The 22,776-nt window shown below is 37.6% G+C and overlaps 1 protein-coding gene across 1 annotated transcript; it reads right to left on the bottom strand.

Moving 5' to 3' along the window:
• Positions 1 to 15,879: 15,879 nt before the first annotated feature.
• Positions 15,880 to 16,830, bottom strand: LOC123949582 (olfactory receptor 51F2-like). Its single transcript, XM_046017117.1, has one exon. The coding sequence runs from the start codon at positions 16,828 to 16,830 to the stop codon at positions 15,880 to 15,882; it is 951 nt and encodes a 316-aa protein (XP_045873073.1).
• Positions 16,831 to 22,776: the final 5,946 nt, after the last annotated feature.

Raw genomic sequence — 22,776 nt, 5'->3', positions numbered from 1 at the left:
ATATGTCATTTGCAAATATCTTCTCCCATTCCATAGGTTGCCTTTTAGTTTTATTGACTGTTTCCCTTGCTGCTAAAAGCTTTTTAACTTGATGAAGTCCCAATAGTTCATTTTTATCCTTATTTTCCTTGCCTTTTTCTTGATTAAAATTGTCCACAATATGGGGATAGAGGAAACATACTTCAGTAACCGAAAAGCTATCTATGAAAAGCCCACAGAGAATATCATTCTCAATGGTGAAAAACTGAGAGCTTTTCCCAAAGGTCAGGAACACAATAGGGATGCCCACTCTCACCACTGTTGTTCAACATAGTAGTAGAAGTCCTAGGCTCATCAATTAGACAACAAAAAGAAATAAAAGGCATTAAAATTTGCAAAGAAGAAGTCAAACTCTCATTCTTTGAGGTGACATGATCCTTTATGTGGAAAACCCAAAAGACTCCACCCCAAAATTACTAGAACTCATACAGCCATTCAGCCATGTGGCAGGATATAAAATCAATGCACAGAAATCAGCTTCATTCTATACATTAACAATGAGACAGAAGAAAGAGAAATTAAGGGATCAATCCCATTTACAGTTGTACCAAAAAACACAAGATACCCAGGAATAAACCAATCCAAAGAGGTAAAGGATCTGTACTCTAAAAATTATAGAACATTTATGAAAGAAATTGAGGGGGACACATAGAGATGGAAAAACATTCCACGCTCATGGATTGGAAGAATGAATTTTGTTAAAATGGCTACCCTACCCAAAGCAATCTACGCATTCATTTCAATCCCTATCAAAATACTACCAGCATTTTTCATGAGCTGGAACAAGCAATTCTGAAATTTATATGGCATCAGAAAAGAGCCCGAATAGCCAAAGGAATATTGAAAAAGAAAACCAAAACTGGGGCATCACAGTGCCAGACTTCAACCTCTATTACAAAGCTGTAATCTTCAAGACAGTATGGTACTGTCACAAAAACAGACATCTAGATAAATGGAACAGAATAGAGAACCCAGAAATTGACCTTCAACTCTGTAGTCAGCTAATCTTTTTTTTTTTTTAGATTTTATTTATTTGACAGACAGAGATCGTAAGCAGGCAGAAAGGCAGGCAGAGAGAGGAAGGAAAGCAGGCTCCCCACTGAGCAGGGAGCCCATGCGGGGCTCGATCCCAGGACCCTGATATCATGACCCGAGCCAAAAGCAGAAGTTTTAAGCCCCTGAGCCACCCAGGCGCTCCTATAGTCAACTAATCTTTAATAAAGCAGAAAAGAATATCCAATGGAATAAAGGACATTCTCTTCAACAAATGGTGTTGGGAAAATTGGACAGCCACACGTAGATAAGTGAAACTAGATCATTTTCTTATACCACACATGAAGATAAACTCAAAAATAGATGAAAGACCTAAATGTGAGGTAGGAATCCATCAAAATCTTAGAGGAGAACACAGGAATCAACCTCTTTGACCTCAGCTGCAGCAACTTCTTGCTAGACACATCTCCAAAGAAAAATAACCCTTATTAACTCAGCACAATCTGTATGATTTTTTCAGAAGTACTAATGTCATGTTTCATGATTAATAAGTGCTTTTGGTTTTGACAAATATAATCTCATGAGTACCAGGAATCAAAGGCAGAGATATTTTAATCTGGTTTGATTTGTGATACCTCATTGGACTTTCTCTTCAAGGAATGTTGAAGTGGGTGTGTTAATATGCTCTAGATAGGAAGACAGAAATCATACCAGTGGTTAACACTGGTAGTGTTTAATCCAAGGAACTTGATAAACAAGTTTAGGTGGACTGAGGGCAACAAAGAGGAGAGTTTGAAGTTATGAAAACCTGAAGCTTGGTGGAAGGTCTTTCTAGAGCTGACACTCAGACCCATAATGAGAAGGTGCTATCCTTCAGGTTGTAGGATACCAGGAGCTGAGAGGATGGATCTCATAGGATCCAAGACCCAAACTGCTGTGAAAGGGGCACTGTCTAGCTGGAGCTCATACCTTAGGAGCACAGGAGGATCTCTCATGGACCTTAGAGTCAGATTTTTTTTTTAAGATTTTATTTTTTTATTTGACAGATAGAGATCACAAGTAGGCAGAGAGAGAGAGAGAGGGGAGGAAGCAGGCTCCCCGCTGAGCAGAGAGCCCGATGCGGGGCTCGATCCCAAGACCCTGGGATCATGACCTGAGCCAAAGGCAGAGGGTTTTTTTTTTTTTCTATAGTGTAATAATACAATATAATGTTAATTAATTGAATTTAAATTTTTTTTTAATTTATTTATTTTTATTTGCTTATTTACAGCATAACAGTGTTCATTGTTTTGGCATCACACCCAGTGCTCCATGCAGTACGTGCCCTCCCTATTACCCACCACCTGGTTCCTCAACCTCCCACCCCACCCCACCCCCTCCCACCGCCCCTTCATAACCCTATGGTTGTTTTTCAGAGTCCATAGTCTCTCATGGTTCATCTCCCCTTCCAGTTTCCATCAACTCCCTCTCCTCTCCATCTCCCCATGTCCTCCATGTTATTTGTTATGCTCCACAAATAAGTGAGACCATATGATACTTGACTCTCTCTGCTTGACTTATTTCGCTCAGCATAATTTCTTCCAGTCCTATCCATGTTGCTACAAAAGTTGGGTATTCGTCCTTTCTGATGGAGGCATAATACTCCATTGTGTATATGGACCACATCTTCCTTATCCATTCATCCGTTGAAGGGCATCTTGGTTCTTTCCACAGTTTGGCGACCGTAGCCATTGCTGCAATAAACATTGGGGTACAAATGGCCCTTCTTTTCACTACATCTGTATCTTTGGGGTAAATACCCAGCAGTGCAATTGCAGGGTCATAGGGAAGCTCTATTTTTAATTTCTTCAGGAATCTCCACACTGTTCTCCAAAGTGGCTGCACTAACTTGCATTCCCACCAACAGTGTAAGAGGGTTCCCCTTTCTCCACATCCTCTCCAGCACACGTTGTTTCCTGTCTTGCTAATTTTGGCCATTCTAACTGGTGTTAGGTGGTATCTCAATGTTGTTTTAATTTGAATCTCCCTGATGGCTAGTGATGATGAACATTTTTTCATGTGTCTGATAGCCATTTGTATGTCTTCGTTGGAGAAGTGTCTGTTCATATCTTCTGCCCATTTTTTGATATGATTATCTGTTTTGTGTGTGTTGAGTTTGAGAAGTTCTTTGTAGATCCTGGATATCAACCTTTTGTCTGTACTGTCATTTACAAATATCTTCTCCCATTCCGTGGGTTGCCTCTTTGTTTTGTTGACTGTTTCCTTTGCTGTGCAGAAGCTTTTGATCTTGATGAAGTCCCAAAAGTTCATTTTTGCTTTTGTTTCCTTGGCCTTTGGAGACTTATCTTGAAAGAAGTTGCTGTGGCTGATATAGAAGAGGTTACTGCCTATGTTCTCCTCTAGGATTCTGATAGATTCCTGTCTCACGTTGAGGTCTTTTATCCATTTCGAGTTTATCTTTGTGAACGGTGTAAGAGAATGGTCGAGTTTCATTCTTCTACATATCGCTGTCCAGTTTTCCCAGCACCATTTATTGAAGAGACTGTCTTTTTTCCATTGAATATTTTTTCCTGTTTTGTCGAAGATTATTTGACCATAGAGTTGAGGGTCCATATCTGGGCTCTCCACTCTGTTCCACTGGTCTATGTGTCTGTTTTTATGCCAGTACCACGCTGTCTTGGTGATCACAGCTTTGTAGTAAAGCTTGAAATCGGGTAACGTGATGCCGAAAGGCAGAGGGTTTAACCCACTGAGCCACCCAGGCGCCCCTAGAGTCAGATTCTTGAAAAGCATCCAACTGGTGTCTGGTTCTGTTTCTTCCAAGGGAGCATGATGAGATTTTTTGCTGGGAGTATGGAAAAATATAAAACTAGAAAATGGAACCAGTGATTTTGGCATTCTTGTGTGGCATTGACAGGAATAGCAAGCAAACATGCTGGGATACTCATCCTTCCAGTAGCTTCCAATTTCCTTTTAGCATATTCTAATGAACAGAAAATAGTAGGGAACCAGCTGGCAAATGATAGTCGTGCTTCCTGATTCCCAGTTTTCTTATCAAAGCAGAGAAGAGAATAGTTATTTTAGAGCTGAGATACAGTATTTTCATAGGCAGCATGGTGGGGTAATATACATGTAACAGTTAATTTTGATATAGTCATGACAGGGGCTGTCTTAGTTGCTCTAATCTGGACTGCTGATCATAATAAAAGTATCTAGTAGTTATAGGCAAGTGCTTCTGTAGTTCACCACATATTTCTGCATATAATCTTCTGGAATGCACCTAGTTGACAATTTCCAGGAAACATTGGACTTGAACTATTTGTTACACCAATTTTAGTATATGTGCTGCCGAAGCGAGCACTATTTGTTACACCAAATGTTCCTATCTGACAAATGTGAAACTTTTTTTTTCCAATAGAGTCAGAATACATCTTCTCAACACATAGGGAACATTTTCTGGGCTCAATCATGTTAGATCACAAAATGAGTCTTAGGAAAATTACCTGTCAGCTTTGTTAGAGATTCTGAGTCAACTCAGATCTTTTGCCCAGATGCTACTGCTGACATTTTGTTTCCTTTTGGGGAGGGAAATTACTCTTAAGATTATATGACTTCTCTCTCTCCCTCTCATTTTTATTTTTCAATGTTTGTGTTTTTGCCTTTTTAAAAATTTTTAATTAGCCTTCACATCCAACATGAGGCTAGAATTTACAACCCTGAGACCAAGAGTGGTATGCTCTACCAACTGAGCTTGCCAAGGGCCCCAAGATTGTTTCCCTTCTCTTGATCCTGCAGAGACAGGCTGGGTGCTGCCAGTCTTTCATCACTTTCTCTAGAATGGTGCTTCTAGTTCAACTCATGTGCTTTCTCCCAATCCTGCAAAGTCCATCCAGTATTCTTCGTGTGCTCACTGGCTATCTGCATAAAGCTTGCACAGCCTATCCATGGGGGTGCATATAGGGAGCTAGTCACAGAGGATGTATAGTGAGGGGTATGTAGTACTGAGAGTGCCCGTGGGTGAGATAAGGGATCTGAGGTGAGGCATCCCCACTAACTTGCGGGAAGTTTTTGCAATGGAATCCACAAAGTGGTTAATAGTATCTGTATTTGCATCCCTTCTGTGAGTTCCAAACCCCAGCTGTAATTCTCCCAACCTCTCCCTGTCCCTAAGTTATGCAGATCACTTCACTATTCTGGGTGGGTTGAGAAAGACATGGACCTCTTTGGGAACATCCTACACAGATGGGAAAGCTGGTGCTCCCTCACTATCCTCTTACTTTCCTCTGAGGAAGAGGTGATCTCTCTTGGCACTGAGTTGTACCATCATGGGGTAGTGTGATGCAGGTAAGGTGAAACTGTTCTTATCCTTTCTGGTGCATCTATCTCCAGATTTTTTGTGCCAGGGGTGTGGTGGAACTTCTCCATTGGACTCCTGGACTCCCACAAAGTTACTCTTGTCTCTGGGTGACTATCAAAATCAGTGTTCTTTGGAGGGAAGGTGATAGGATCCACTATCTTGGATAGATCCACTATCTCCACTATCCACTATTGACATTTATAGTCTTGGCCCAGAGCTTTATTATCTTTCCAGACCTCTTTCATAATAGTCTGAAGAGACCAATAGGGCAGCCTATTGCATCACAATGTCCATTATATTGATGCAGTGATGAAACCATGCTAATCAAGTGGGATGGACATGACGTATACTCCAGAGGGTGGCTGGCAAACCTACAAAGAGGTAGAATCCTGCCACATTGGTTACAGCTATTAGTGGACCAGGGTTCTGGAACATGCTAGGACATCTCTGTCCCCACAAACAGGAAGTTACTATGTCTTGCTTCCAAGCATGAGAAGGATGCATAATGCTTACCAGGCCACTTTGTGTTCTGAGGCATGCACACTGACTGTGCTTCTCTCCCCATCTCTTTCTATACATAATTAGGTGTGGCTTAGCTTACGCTGAGCTTTTCTTGACCGCCAAGAGAATTCTCAGACATTTCTATGTATTTTCTGTTAAAGGGTTAGCTTATTTGTATATATTCTTTCTGAATGGAGATGAAATCTCTAAGTATTCATGGGCCTAAGGACTATGGCTGGTGAAGAAATGAGGCTGTGGTCTGACCTTCCCCTAACATGTGCAGACAGTTGTCAGCAACTTTGCTCTCCCCTCTCCTCCCACCATATTCATGTTTCTGGGGCATAAGGGAAGATACTGTAAGATAGGCTCATGTATAGCCTGATATGGGGATGCTTCCAAAAATATGCTGGATTTAATATTCTGTTACTTAATCTACTGTGTGTTGTGTGTTAGCACAGGTGTGAGTGCACATACATAGGACTATTTTCTGTCAATTCATAGCCACCTGAAGTGTTGTCTTTAGAGATATTTCGTTGTGTAGTCTTCCATATATTGAATATATTCTGTTCATATTTTCATGGCTATTGTTTACATATTATAGACTTACTATATCCAGTATCAAGAGGAAGGGATGACATATCCTATCATGGAAAGGGAGGGACAATACATGACTACCTCTTCATCTGGGCACATGGATTCTCTATTTCTCCTGGATGTTGCCAGAGCGTTAAAGTACAGACATGCCTTGGTAGCAGAACTATTCATATTTATTATTTCTACCCTTAAGCAAATTACTCTGTGGCCCAAAATATGCCACAAAGAAGGCCCGGTTGTGGCCAGTAGGACAGAAGTAAAATGAGTATTTCAATAGAACTTGGAACATCCCTTAAATTAGCTTCCTTAATATATTCTTCTGCATGTATTTAGAATTGCAATTTCATCACTCAGTGTTATTTTAATGTTCTTTCATAGATTCCTGAAATTTACAGATCAATGAATATACTTACATACCAGTATTACTATTAATTTAATCTTTATTCCAAATGTATTTTCTCCTTTTCCTAGAATGAGAATAGTTTGGACATGTGTGCTTTCTCCACCTTCCTTATGTAATCTCCAGTCTTCTTCCTTCTTTTAAATATAATAAGTTTATTATGATACAATTCATATATAGTATAATTTTCTCATTTAATATGTAAACATTTAATTATTTTTAGTATATTCATGGAGTTTTGCAATTATTATTACAGTAAATTTTAGATCACTTTTATAATCTACAAATGGAACATCCTACTTGCAGTCTTCTCTTCATACCTTCCATCCCACTCAGCCCAATGCAACCACCCATCCACTTTTGTATCTGTAGATTTGACATCTTTTATATAAATTGAATCATATACTATTTAGTCTTTTGTTATTGGCTGTTTACAATTAGCATAATGTTTTTAAGATTCATCCATTTTGTCTTTTTAAAAAAAAATTAAATTAATTTAGTTAACATGTAGTGTATTATTAGTTTCAGGGGTAGAATTAAGTGATTCATTAGTTGTAGATAACACCCAGTGCTCATTACATCAAGAGCTCTCCTTAATTCCTACCACCCAGTTACCACACCTCACCACACACCTCCCCTCCAGCAACTTCCAGTTTGTTCCCTATAGTTGAGAGGCTCTTATGGTTTGTCTCCCTCTCTGTTTTTATCTTATATTTTGCCTTCCCTTATGTTCATCTGTTTTGTTTCTTAAATTTCACATATGAATGAAATCATATGGTATTTGTTTTTCTCTGACTGACTTATTTTGCTTAGCATTATACCCTCTTGTTCCATCCACATAGTTGCAAATGGCCAGATTTCATTCTTTCTGATGGCTGAGTAATATTCCATTGTGTATATATTTGGACTTCTTCCATGTTTTGGCTGTTGTGGACATTGCTGCTATAAACACTAGGATGCATGTGCCCCTTTGGATTACTATTTTTGTGTTCTTTGGATAAATATATGATAGTGCAATTGTTGGGTGATTCTATTTTTAAATTTTTGAGGACCCTACCTACTGTCTTCCAGACCTGACTCCTGTACATTGATTTTATATCCCATGACTTTGCTGAATCCTGCATCAGTTCTAGCAATTTTTTTGTGAAATGTTTCTACAAGTTTTCTACGTGGAGTATCATGTCATCCGCGAAGAGTGAGATTTTAACTTCCCTGCTGATTTGGATGCCTTTTATTTCTTTTTATTGTCTGATTGCTGAGGCTAGGGATTTCTAGTACTATGTTGAACAGCAGTGATGAGAGTGGACATGCCTGTTGTGTTTCTGACCTTAGGGGAAAAACTCAATTTTTCCCCATTGAAGATGATATTTTCTGTGGATCTCCTGTATATGGCTTTTATGATGTTGGGGTATTCTCCTTATATTCCTCAATGGTGGAAGGCTTTTAATCAAGAAAGGAAGCTGTATTTTGTAAAATGCTTTTTCTACATATATTGAGAGGAACATATGGTTATTGTGCTGTGTTTTATTGTTGTGGTAAAACACATTGTTTGATTTTATGTATTTTTTTTTTTAGATTTTATTTATTTATTTGACAGAGAGAGAGAAAGAGAGTGAGCGAGTGAGCAGGAACAGGGGGAGGTTTGGAGGAGGAGGGAGAACCAGACTCCCCGCTGAGCAGGGAGCCCAATGTGGGGATCGGTCCCAGGACCCTGAGATCATGACCTGAGCTGAAGGCAGACACTTAACTGCCTGAGCCAGCCAGGTGCCCCTGATTTTATGTATTTTGAATCATGCTTACATCCCAGGAGTAAATCCCACTTGGTCAAGGTGACTAATCCTTTTAATGTATTGTTGGATCCAATTAGCTAGTATCTTGGTGAGACTTTTTGCATCCATATTCGTCAGGCATTTTGGTCTGTAATTCTCCTTCTTGGGGGCGTCTTTGTCTAGTTTTGGGATCAAGGTAATGTGGGCCTCATAAAAGGAGTTTGGAAGTTTTTTTTCCATTTCTATTTTTTGGAACATTTTCAGAAGAATAGGTATTAATTCTTTTTAAATATTTGGCAGATTTCCCCTGGGAAGCTGTCTGGCCCTGGACTCTTGTTTTTTGGGAGATTTTTGATGACTGCTTCAATTTCCTTGCTGGTTATGAGTCTGTTCAGGTTTTCTATTTCTTCCTGTTTCAGTTTTGGTCATTTCAATGTTTCTAGGAATGCATCCATTTCTTTGAGATTGTCTAATTTGTTGACATATAGTTGCTCATGTAATTCTCTTATAATTATATTTCTGCAGTGTTGGCTGCTGTTTCATTCATGATTTCATTTGGGTCCTTTCTCTTTTCTTTTTGAGAAGTTTGGCTTAGAGTTTATCAATCTTATTAATTCTTTCAAAGAACCAGCTCCAAAGTTCATTGGTATGTTCTCTTATTTTTTTGATTCCTGTATCATTGCTTTATCCTCTATTCTTTATTATTTCTCTTCTCCTGCTGGGTTTAGCTTTATTTGCTATTCTTTCCCCAGCTCCTTTAGGTGTAAGTTTGGGTTATGTGTTTGAGGCTTTCCTTCTTTCTTGAGAAAGGCCTTTATTGCTTTATACTTGCCTCTTAGGACTATCTTTGGCACATCCCAAAAGTTTTGAACTGTTGTGTTTTCATATTCATATGCTTCCATATATTTTTTAACTCTTTAATTTCTTGATTGATCCATTCATTCTTTCATAGGATATTCTTTAGCCTGCATGTATTCATAGTCTCTCCAAATTTTTTCTTGAGGTTGACTTCAAGTTTCATAGCATTGTGGTCTGAAAATATGCATAGTATGATCTCAGTCTTTTTATTCTGGTTGAGACCTAATTTGTGACCCAATATGTGATCTATTCCACAGAATGTTCCTTATGCACTTGAGAAGAATGTGTATTCTACTGCTTTAGGATGAGATGCTTTGAATATATCTGTACAGTCCATGTGGTCCCGTGTGTCATTCAAAGCCCTTGTTACCTTGTTGATGTTCTGCTTGGATGATCAGTCTGTTGCTGTAAGTGGGATGTTAAATTCCTCTACTATTATTTTATTATTATCAATGAGTTTCCATAATTTTTTTATTAAGTGGTTTATATATTTGGCTGTTCCCAAGTTAAGGCTATAAATATTTACAATTGCTAGATTTTGTTGGATAACCCCCTTTTTATGATATAGTGTCCTTAGTGTCCTTCTTCAGCTCTTATTACAGTCTTTGGTTTAAAATCTAGTTGTCTGATAAGGATGGCTACTCCAGCTTTTTTTTTTTTTAATGACCATAAGCATGATAAGTGGTTGCCCACCCCTACTTTCAACCTGATTTGTCTTTGGGTCTAAAATAAGCCTCTTGTAGACATCATATCTATGGGTCTTTTTTAGAAGTACATTCTGATACCCTCTGTCTTTTGATTAGAACATTGAGTCCACTTACATTCAGATTAATTATTGAAAGATACGAATTTTGTGCCATTGTATTACCCATAAAGTCACTGTTCCTCTCAGATCTTTGTTACTTTTGGGCTCTCTCTCCATTCAAAGGATTCCTTTCTTGCAGGGCTGGTTTAGTGTTCATGAATTTCTTTAGTTTTGTTTGTTCTGGACACTCTTCATTTCTTCTTCTATTCTTTGTAATTTGCAGTCTTCACTACAATATGTTGAAGTGTTGACCTATTTTTGTTGATTTTTGAAGTGGGTTCTTTGTGCCTTCTAGACTTTTTAAAAATGTATATATTTTTAATACTCTAATTAATTTCCAGTAGTCTTATCATTATTATCATTTTTCTTTTGCTTTATTTAAGACCAGTTTGCTTTTCCCCCCCAGTATTTAAATTGGATGCTTAGGTAATTTATTTGAGATATTTTCTTTTTCAATATAGGCATTATATCTATAAATTTTCCTCTAAGTATTCTTTAGCTTCACCTTATAATTTTGGTATATTGTGTCTTTATTTTCATTCATCTTAATGTATTTACTAATTCCTTCTGTGATTTCTTTTTTTTTTTTAAAGATTTTATTTATTTGAGGTGGGGGAGTCAAGATGGCGGAGAAGTAGCAGGCTGAGACTACATCAGGTAGCAGGAGATCAGCTAGATAGCTTATCAAACCATTGCAAACACCTACAAATCCAACAGGAGATCGAAGAGAAGAAGAACAGCAATTCTAGAAACAGAAAATCAACCACATTCTGAAAGGTAGGAACAGCAGAGAAGTGATTCCAAAGCAATGGGAAGATAGCGGGGGGAGGGGCTGGCTCCCAGCAAGTGGCGGAGCAACGGAACACAAAATCAGGACTTTTAAAAGTCTGCTCCACTGAGGGACATCGCTCCAGAGGCTAAACTGGGGTGAAGTCCATGCGGGGTCAGCATGGCCCCAGGTCCCACAGGGTCACAGAAGGATTGGGGGTGTCGGAGTGTCACAGAGCTTGCAAGTATTAGAATGGGAAAGCCGGCTACAGAGACAGAGCCGAGGAGTGAGCTCTCAGCTTGGCGTTACCTTGAACCAGTCGCAGGCTGGGTGAGCTCAGAGCACAGCTGGAGGTCAGGGAGACAGGAGTGATTGGGCGCTCTTCTCTGGGGGGCACTGAGGAGTGGGGCCCCGAGCTCTTGGCTCCTCTAGCCTGGTGATTGGGAGGCTGCCATTTTCATTCCCGTTCTCCAGAACTCTTCAGAAAGCATTCAGGGAACAAAAGCTCTCAAAAGGGAACCTGAGAGGATTACTTAGCCCGGCCCCTGGTAAGGGCGGTGCAATTCCACCTCAGGCAGAGACATTTGAGAATCACTGCAACAGGCCCCTGCCCCAGAAGATCAACAGGAAATCCAGCCAAGATCAAGTTTACCAATCAAGGAGAGCAGCCGAATTCCAGAGGAGGAGAAAGCAAAGCACGGAACACATGGCTTTCTCCCCATGACTCTTTAGTCTTGCTGTTAATTTAATTTTTTTTTCTTCTGCTAATTTTTTTAACTTTTACCCTTTTCTTTTTTAATGTTTTTTAACTAATTTATCTAATATATATATATTTTTCTTTTTTATATTTTTTCTTTATTTGTTTTCTTATTTATTTATTTTTTCTTTTCTGAACTTCTTTTTATCCCCTTTCTCCCCCCCCCCCATGATTTGGGGTCTCTTCTGATTTGGTTAAAGCGGGTCTTTGCCAACATTTTAGTATTTTATTTGATTCTTCATATACTCTTATCTGGACAAAATGACAAGGCAGAAAAACTCACCACAAAAAAAAGAACAAGAGACAGTACTGTAGGCTAGGGACCTAATCAATACAGACATTGGTAAATGTCAGATCTAGAGTTCAGAATGACGATTCTGAAGGTTCTAGCCAGGCTCAAAAAAGGCATGGAAGATATTAGAGAGACACTCTCTGGAGAGATAAAAGCCCTTTCTGGAAAAATAAAAGAACTAAAATCTAACCAAGTTGAAATAAAAAAAGCTATTAATGAGGTGCAATAAAAAATGGAGGCTCTCATGCTAGGATAAATGAGGCAGAAGAAAGAATTAGTGATATAGAAGACCAAATGACAGAGAATAAAGAAGCTGAGCAAAAGAGGGACAAACAGCTACTGGACCATGAGGGGAGAATTCGAGAGATAAGTGACACTATAAGACAAAACAACATTAGAATAATTGGGATTCCAGAAGAAGAAGAAAGAGAGAGGGGAACAGAAGGTCTATTGGAGAGAATTATTGGAGAGAATTTTCCTATTATGGCAAATGGAACAAGCATCAAAATCCAGGAGGCACAGAGAACTCCTTCAAAATCAATAAGAATAGGTCCACACCCCATCATCTAATAGTAAAATTTACAGTCTTAGCGACAAAGAGAAAATCCTGAAAGCAGCCTGGGATAAGAAGTCTGTAACATACAATGGGAAAAATATTAGATTGGCAGCAGACTTATCCACAGAGACCTGGCAGGCCAGAAAGAGTTGGCATGATATATTCAGAGCACTAAACAAGAAAAACATGCAGCCAAGAATACTCTATCCAGCTAGGCTATCATTGAAAATAGAAGGAGAGATAAAAAGCTTCCAGGACAAACAGAAACTGAAAGAATTTGCAAACACCAAACCAGCTCTACAGGAAATATTGAAAGGGGTCCTCTAAGCAAAGAGAGAGCCTAAAAGTAGTAGATCAGAAAGGAACAGAGACAATATACAGTAACAGCCACCTTACAGGCAATACAATGGCACTAAATTCATATCTCTCAATAGTTACCCTGAATGTTAATGGGCTAAATGCCCCAATCAAAAGACACAGTGTATCAGAATGGATAAAAAAACAAAACCCATCAATATGTTGCCTACCAGAAACTCATTTTAGACCTGAAAACACCTCCAGATTTAAAGTGAGGGGTTGGAAAGCAATGTACTATGCTAATGACATTAGAAGAAAGCTGGGGGGGGGGGCAATCCTTATATCAGATCAATTAGATTTTAAGCCAAAGACTATAATGAGAGATGAGGAAGGACACTATATCATAATCAAAGGGTCTGTCCAATAAGAAGATCTAACAATTTTAAATATCTATGTCCCTAATGTTGGAGCAGCCAACTATATAAACCAATTAATAACAAAATCAAAGAAACACATCGACAATAGTACAATAATAGAAGGGGACTTTAACTCTCCCCTCATTGAATTGGACTGATCATCCAAGCAAAAGGTCAACAAGGAAATAAAGGCCTTAAATGACACACTGGACCAGATGGACATCATAGATATATTCAGAACATTTCATCCCAAAGCAACAAATCCATCAAAACAAATGAAATCTTGCCATTTGCGACGACATGGATGGAACTAGAGGGTATCATGCTTAGTGAAATAAGCCAATTGGAGAAAGACTACTATTATATGATCTCCCTGATATGAGGAATTGGAAGTGCAACATGGGGGGGTTGGGGGGTAGGAGATGAATAGATGAAACAAGATGGGATCTGGAGGGAGACAAACCATAAGTGACTCTTAATCTCACAAAACAAACTGAGGGTTGCTGGGGGGGTTGTCAGGAGAGGGGGGTGGGGTTATGGACACTGGGGAGGGTATGTGCTATGGTGAGTGCTGTGAAGTGTGTAAACCTAGAGATTCACAGACCTGTACCCCTGGGGATAAAAATACATTATATGTTTATAAAAAATTTTTAAAAATAAATAAATAAAAAGGAAAAAATATTTTATTTATTTGACAGAGAGAGACACAGTGAGAGAGGGAACACAAGCTAGGGGTATGGGGGTGGAAGAAGCAGGCTTCCCGCCAAGCAGGGAGCCTAATGTGGGTCTTAATCCAAAGACTCTGGGATCATGATCTGAGCCTAGGGCAGTCACTTAATGATTGAGGCCCCCATGCACCCCACTTTTGTGATTTCTTTTTTGACCCATTGATTAGGAGTATATTGTTTAATTTGCTAATATTTGTGAACTTCCAAATTTTTATTATTGATTTATAATTTAATTCCCTTAGAACCCACTTCTCTTGGAGTTAATCCACTGATTTGCCTACATGGAATGGTGGGATAGCATATGCCTTTTCAGCTTGCCTCTATTATCTTGAGTCCAGTTCCTTATGATAGAGGTAAGGAAAGGCTGATTGAAGCCCCAGTATTCTCTGACTGCCATGCCTGGAATAGAGCTTCTGCCATAGGAGTAATGCTGGGTGCGTGAAAACAATCACTGACCACTTGATTGTACTCACCTGGAATTTTTCTTCCACAATTTGAGCTGAAGTGGGAAAAATGAAGAATATGGTTATCTGCCCTTTCTGGAAGATATCATAGCCTTATGCTAAGAGCTGGTGGGGGATGAGGGTGGGGAGCGGGCTAGGGAACAAAGCCCTATGTTCTTGGCTATACCTATCTGGAGTGGAGTTATCGATAAACTGCACTGTGGAGGAAGGGAGGGGTGAATGCTTGCTCTGATCCAGGTGCCACAGACTCCCACTATTCTTTTTATTTTAATTAACTAATTTTTTAAATAGTAGGCTCCACACCCTGCACAAGTTCAGACCTGAGCTGAGATCAAGAGTTGGACACTAAATTATGCCAGCCAGGTGCCCCAGACTCCTACTGTTCTTACAGTAATTTAATAAATTTTCTTAAATGGTGGTTTTTCTTTTGCTGTATGAACTTAGGGCAATTTTCAGAGAATTTAAATGTTTATACCCATGTCTATATAAATTTTTACTGTTTATGGTTGTTTCCCTAAGGGAGAGTATCCACAAATCTCTCATGCTACCATTCTGAAAGTTGACCTCTCCATTTCTTAACTTTACAATTTAAACAACACATTGTGATGGTTTTCTGATCTTCTCAAGTTAGACTAAATGTTCTTCTTATATTATTATTATTAATATTATTATTAATAAATTATATTAATCCTTTTGCATATATATATCACATAGTATATCAGATTCTGATTGGTTTTTTCCTTATCTACATAGTTCACTATTATGATAATATCTTCTTGTTTGTCTCTGCCATCCTATCATATTGTGCAGTGTTTAACAATAGTAGATAGCAAATGAAAGAATGAATCAATGGTGATTAAAATGTATGTAAGAATAATAGAGAGGAGGGTTTAATTGACAATTAAATGAAACTTAATAATTATTATGTATACTTTAAGAAAACAAAATGAGACAGAAAGATATGAGTTACTGTTTTAAGCACGATTTTGGAGGCTTGGTCTAATGGGCAAAGTGTTCATTTTAGCCATTGTCATTCATGCTTTCCAAATTTTATATCATGATATATAGTACCCATTATATTAGTATATTTTATTGCTTACTTCTAAAGAATAGATTAGTAATCGTTCTATTGAAAATAAAAATAAATTTCTGTCAAACTGCATCTCCTACCCAGATACCTAGATCTTTTGGTTTCAGGCCACTGATAGATGAAAGTATGTTGATCAAATGTTAGGTCTTGGAAGTGATTACTAAGGAGTAGATTTTACTAGAGAGGTATTAGAGTCAGAGCTCAAATTCTTTGGCAAAAAGGACTTTTTTAAGGGCCCTATGGATCTGCTTGGTCTTCACACTATAAATAATAGGATTCATCACTGGTGGAATAAGCAAATACACATTGGCCATAAGAGTGTGTACATAAGGAGGTGCCTTTTTTCCAAACATATGGACAAAGCACAAGCTAATGAGAGGAATGTAAAAGACAGCAACAGCACCTATGTGGGAGATACAAGTGCTGAAGGCTTTATGCCGTTCCTCTGGGGAAGCAATGCTTAGGATGGTCTTAATAATCAGAGTGTAGGAGAGAAGAATAAAGATGGAGTCCAATCCTGCAGTAACTATAAGGGCAGCAAGTCCTAAAACACTGTTGATCTTATTGTCAGAACATGACAGCTGGATTATATCAGGATGGAAACAATAAGAATGATGAAGCACATAGTTTTGGCAGAAGGATGAACGTTTAAGAAGCAGGACCAGAGGCTTTAGGATCACTATCCCCCTGATAAGGATGGCAAACCACACTTTGACAATTCTGGAATCAGTCAGGATGGCAGCATATCTCAGTGGGTTGCAAATGGCAATGAAGCGGTCAAAGGCCATTGCCAATAGCACTGAAGACTCCACAACAGTAAAGAGTTGAATGAAGAATGTCTGGGCAACACAGGCATGGAAACTGATCTGTCTTGCACTGAACCAGAATATGCCCAGTGTAGTGACCAATGTTGAAATACACAAGCCCAAGTCAGTGGTTGAGAGCATAGAGAGGAAATAGTACATAGGTTCATGGAGACTTGACTCAGTGATGATGACGAACAGGATTATACTGTTCCCAGAGAGGGCAGTCATGTAAAGACAGCAGAAGGGGATGGAGATCCAGGTGTGGGCATCTTCAAGTCCTGGAACTCCCATCAGAAAAAACACCAGAGAAGTGGAAGTGATGTTAGGAAAAGACGACATGATTACTTTGAAGGAGTAATTCTTTTAAAATGAAATATCCTAGAGGGAGAAATGAAAATACTATTCAGTAATTTGATTGTGATTTCTAGTAATGGTAATTAGATCAATCAAATTAGAGATTATTCTTAGGACTTTATCTTTTCTTTTTGCTTCTCAGTTAAAATATCTTTCTTTCTTTCTTTCTTTCTTTCTTTCTTTCTTTCTTTCTTTATTTATTTCTTTCTTTCTTTCTTCCCTGTATTGAACTTCCCTCTATGATTCATATTTCCTAATTCACAAAAGAGAATAGGGTTTTCTTTTTTTTTTAATCTCAGCAGTACTTTTTGTCATCTTCCACTTTAATCCAATGCATTTTCTTTCCCTCCTCCCTGTACTTCCTACATAGAGAATTGTAGCAAGATAATCTGAAAATGTCAAGAATTTAATGGGTATGTCAAAGTAATAGTAATTTTTAAAAGTAAGATTTATTATTTAATAAAGACTATACATATTTTTGAGTATTTGTGTTGATACTAGTGCATTATCATGGAACTTTATCATACACTTTAAAGACATGTAATCTTTTCAGGAAATAATTTGTGACATCAGGTCAAAATAGCCTATTCATTATTTCTTGGTCAGTGGATCTTATCCTTTTTGCTAGGGTTGTTTCTAGTCTGGGGTTACATTTACAGTATTGATTTTTTATTTTTTTATCTGTTTTCACTGTAGTGTTGACACATAATTGTTACAGAAGATTTTCCTTAGCATTGTTTTCAGCAGTTAGTCCCTTTCAGAGACAACCGTATTAAACTTCTAGGCTAAGAGTGAACTGTGTGTACAGAGGCCAGATATTAGATCCCTCCATCTGCAGGCTAGTGTTGCTGCAATCATTGCCATCTGTTATTTATGTAGAGTCTTAGAGGAGTGCACTTACAGAGGGTGTCTTCATCAAAGTAAATACACATTTGAGCTTGCAGCTCCACCGTTAGGTATTATCTGAAATGAGACTTATTATTAGGCAGATGAGGTCATGGGTAACTTTTCTTCTCCTTCCTTTCTTCTTTCCCTATGTTGACTTAACTCTTTTATGATCTAATCCCCATAATATACTGGAAAGTATTGCTGGGATGTTCACTAAGCCAATATGGTAGTGCTCTGAATACCCTAAACTGTCTTCTCTTTGGCTTCTCAAAGACTGGTTACTTTCCTCATTGTTCTAGTCATTGGCTGGAATCCCATTGGTCTTTCATGGAATTTGGAGCCACTATGTCTCCAACCACTTGGGGAGAATATATTCCTACAGTTGTGTTAATACATACACAATTTTACCTTCTTAGGTACTGAAACACTCCAGCTCCAAATATTAGTTTGTGATACCTCTTGTGACTGACTACCTGTTGTATTGTTGACTACATATTTTTAAATCTCTAGCTACTATTTCTGTCTAGTCTCAACTTTATTCCTGCTCTCACAGGCTACTGAGATGCCAACATACCTTATATCTGGGGCTGCTCAGTTTGGGTTCATTCACAAAAGCCACATGTTCTTGGTCTTGTCAATTAATGTTGATATTAAGATACTAAATTAGATAATCTCCATTATTTTTTTCTTATTCTGTGTAGTTGCAGTTTAAAAAAATATATAGAAACAAGCGCGTGGGCACTACTTAATATCCTTATGTATTTGAGAGATTATGGAAAGGGCCCCATGCAGAAATTTCAATTGTGTACTGTGGTCATTAAGGAATAGTTACTATGCTGATTATAAGATGATTAATTCCATAATTATTTGACTGAAAAGTGTATTAAGTGGAATGAAATCAATTTCTCAGTTTTCTGGCATCATTCAAAAATAAATATGCAAAAATAAAAATAAAAATCCCTGTGTATCAGGTAATTCTCAAAGATGAGTTAGTTTTAAGGTTTTTTTATATAGAAGGATATTGAAATTATTAGAAAAAAATGCCCTTATGTCTAGAATCATCAGTACAAATTTAAGTAGATTTAATTTCAATAAAATAAATAATCAGAAAGTTAGTATTAAAACCAGTGTCCATTGACAGGACAGTAGCAGCAGTAGAGTTCAAGAAAATACACTGTTTTGGTTTTCAAAGTCTCTTCTAAAACAGCATAGGACATGGCTTTAATTTATAACATTTTAGAGTAATGTAGAATCCTAGAATTTTTAAATTGGAAAGTAGCTGAGAGATATTTTAATTTCTTTCATAGAATGACATTAATTTTATTACATGGTCTTCTTGTGATAAAAGAAACTGCTTAATTTTATTAGTCTTATTCTTATTAAGCTGAATTGAAGGGATGGAATTTTAAAGAAATAAAGAAGAGTTGGAAATGATAAAGTTTAGAATCAACAAGGAGAAGAGAAAACTAAGAACAAACACATGGTTGTGTCAAATGACTGAAATGTTAACTACATTTGAAAAGAACTATATTTGATCTGTGTGCCAAAGAGAAGGCAAACCTAGAGCCAGAAAGAGGAACTTATAAAGCACTAAGAAGTGCTTTAACACATGGAATGATCCAGAAACAGTGGAGGAGTTGAGCTTCCAGTACTACATGTCAAAACAGTCACTTTAAGCATAAATACTGAAAATGCACTCAGTCATTAGGAAAATTTGTACTGCACATCTACTATGAATCAGAAACAGGAAATTAAATGTTAAGCACAATGATGTCTATGACCCTGAAAATTTTTAGTTAACAAGAGACACAGACAAGTAACATGGAATTACATAATGTAAAGAATAAATCTAGAATGCTATGAGAGTACGTAAAGAAAACAGCAAGCTCATGGTGAGGGATAAGGAATGGTTTCCAGTAAATAATGATGTCTAGATTGAGACCTGAATTTTAAGTAGAGTTGGCAAGAGATGGATTTAGGTGTGTGTGTATGTGTGACAGTTTTATGTGTCAACTTGACTGAGCCACATCAAATGTTATTTGAGTCAGTAGTAATCTGAGTAAAGCAGATTACCCACCCCACTGTGGGTGGGCCCCATTCAATTAGTTGAGGGCCTGAATAGAACCAAGCAGAGGAATGAAGAGTTCTCTCTCACTCTGCCTCACTGCTGAGCTGGGACATGAGTCTTCTGCCCCTGGGCTTGGACTTACACCATCAGTGCTCCTAGTTTTCAGACCTTCATATTTGGACTGGTACTACAGCAGTGGCTTTCCTGGATCTCCAGCTTATAGACAGCAGCCTGTGGGACTTCTCGTGCTCTGTAACTGTGTGAACCAATTCCTCATAATAAATCCCTATCTATCTATCTATCTATCTATCATCTGTCTATCTATTATCTATCTATCCATCTATCTATCATCATCTTCCTCATTGGTAAATTGGAGATAATAATATAGCTTCTTGGAAAGGTAGCTATCATTTATGGAATCCCACAATGTGTCAAGCTTTATATGAATTTTGTGTTTTACGTGGAATATCTTAATTATTTTCAAAATCATGTTGTATATAAGATTCCAATTTTTCATCCCAGAAAGGTAAAAATTAGAGAGATTAACAAACTGCAATATTTTCATACAGTGGGAAAGCTAGGATTTGAATTCCATTTATGTAAATTTAAAATTGGTTAAAACTCTGCTGTGCTGAATATCAATACCTCTTGATGTGGTGAAATTTGTAGAGTAACTTAAAAAAAATAAACTTTTGGGCATCTGGGTGGCTCAGTTATTCAGTTAAGCCTCTGCCTTTGGCTCAGGTCATGATCCCAGGATCCTGGGATCCAGTCCTTCATCAGCCTCCCTGATCAGTGGAGAGTCTGCTCTCTCTCCTTCTGCCCCTCCCCTCTGTTCAAGCTCTCTCTCTCTCAGATAAATAAATACATAAAATCTTTAAAAAAATAAAATTTTATGCTGCATATGCATGTGAATTACGAAAATGTCAAGTATTCATGTGATATTTTTTCTACAATAGTCATGCATTATCATTGTTCTTTGGCTACAAATACGCATATAAATGCATATATATTAGGGTTTCCAACACTTGATATTTGATAGATTTATTTTTCACTTCCTGATTTTTGTTGGTTTTTTAAAAACTTATTTCCTTACCAATTGAGAAGAGATGGAAAGGTATTATTTCCTTACATGCTAAATTATTAAGACCACTGGTAAAGTTAATTGTGTATGTTAGATAATGTCTCCTGGAGTCAGGAATTTGAGCTATTGGTACTCCGATTAGGGCTGCACATTTTCATAGCCATTGCTGACATATTTAACCTAAGTTAATTAACTTCAAATGCATCTCTTCATTATCAGTTTGAGTGTCTTGATTTCTAAGAATATTATAGTAACTGTACATCAAAAACTTATGATGTGCTATATGCTGGCTAACTGAACATGTTATAGTCTCTTATTCTGAACGGGCCAGCATCATCCCCACTACAACAAAAAGAACTAAAATCTCATGCCTTACCAATAGCAATTCTCTATTTTTGGATGAATTATTTATCTCTTTGAAATTCAGCATTGGGATTTGGGCATTTGACCCTAGATATCTCATATTTCATATTTTTGCTTAAAGAAATTATATTCTTTTTATGGCAGAATTCTACATTGATGACGCAGATTCAGTTTTGGGGCTATTCAGACTGCCCATCTTTAGTACCATGGACAATACACTTTAGGTATTTTATCTTATCTAAGGAATCCTAACTAGATTTTAAACTGAATACATGCACTGGATGTTTTTATTTTCAGAACTTTACTGTTTATGAGCTTTTTCAGAATTGAGATTCAATACATTGGGAAGAATCTCTAATTTTTGTTTCTAAGCTTTGTGGACAACTCTACAATACCAGGATATTTACAGTAGTAAGTTCTTAAGTCAAAGGCAGTACCACAGCATCTTATGTTTGCATGGTTGCATCTTAGAAATACTTCCTCTAATAAAGCCAAATTTCTTGTTGCAAGATGAGCCCACATAAATCTAACATTAGTGCATATCCACTGTCTTTCTGATGCCCCTGTACTTACATCAAGTGAAGAGGATGAGGAAGAGACAAGGATCTGCAGTATCATTCTCCTCTGAGTGGAGGGTATCTATGAGAAACCCATTCTCAGGAGAATCATTCGCCCCTTAGAAAAATCTATTACTAAGGGATCTTTCTGCAACTGTTTCTTGTTTTGCCTTTGTGCTTCAAAAACACACTGCATGCCTAAATCTGCTTGCTGTCCCATGTGGTTTAATGCACTGCAATTGCTAAAGTGGTTTTGTTTTTAACTTGCTATGAATAATATTGAAATATATGCCAGGAAAATATAAATATTGAAAAAACATGGAAAGTGTATGAATAAGTTTTCACACCTACTTTGGGAAGGAGACCACTGAAATCACTTGATATACTCTGGTATTTTAGATCCAGTTTTTCCACAGAGAGAAAGATTTAAAGATTATTCTCTACCCCCAACGTTCCCTACAGAGATCAAAACAAATACATGTTATGTTGATGATAATAAACAAACAACAGAGAGATACAAGTTATACCGTGTTTAGTTCAGTGGCTTCCCAAACCGGCTGGGTATTAGACATACCCTGGGATCTTGTTATAAATTCAGATTCATAGGCTTCATCCTAGAACTAGTAAAATAAAATATTTGGGAATGGGGCTCAGGAATCTGTGCTTTCATAGATTTGGGGTTTTCAAGAGCAGTTTTAGGTTCATAGCAACAAAAATTCAGTGGAAATTACACAGTTCCTGTATACCCCTCACCCCAACTTATGCACAGCCTTCTCTATCATCAACATCTCTGATCAAAGTGGTGCATTTGTCACAATCAGTGAACTTGTCTTTGGCACCTGGGAAATTTTAATTTTAAATTATGTATAGTAGTAGGTTTTGTGAAACCATTCATGAAAAAAATGGCTTTAATTACTCTTAGTCAAATTGGGCCAATGCAAACTGGGATAAATAAGACTGTGATCTCAAGT

This window comes from Meles meles, chromosome 8 (genome assembly GCF_922984935.1).
Source record: "Meles meles chromosome 8, mMelMel3.1 paternal haplotype, whole genome shotgun sequence".
NCBI classification, from domain to species: domain Eukaryota; kingdom Metazoa; phylum Chordata; class Mammalia; order Carnivora; family Mustelidae; genus Meles; species Meles meles.
This window is presented reverse-complemented; position numbering and strand designations above follow the sequence as displayed.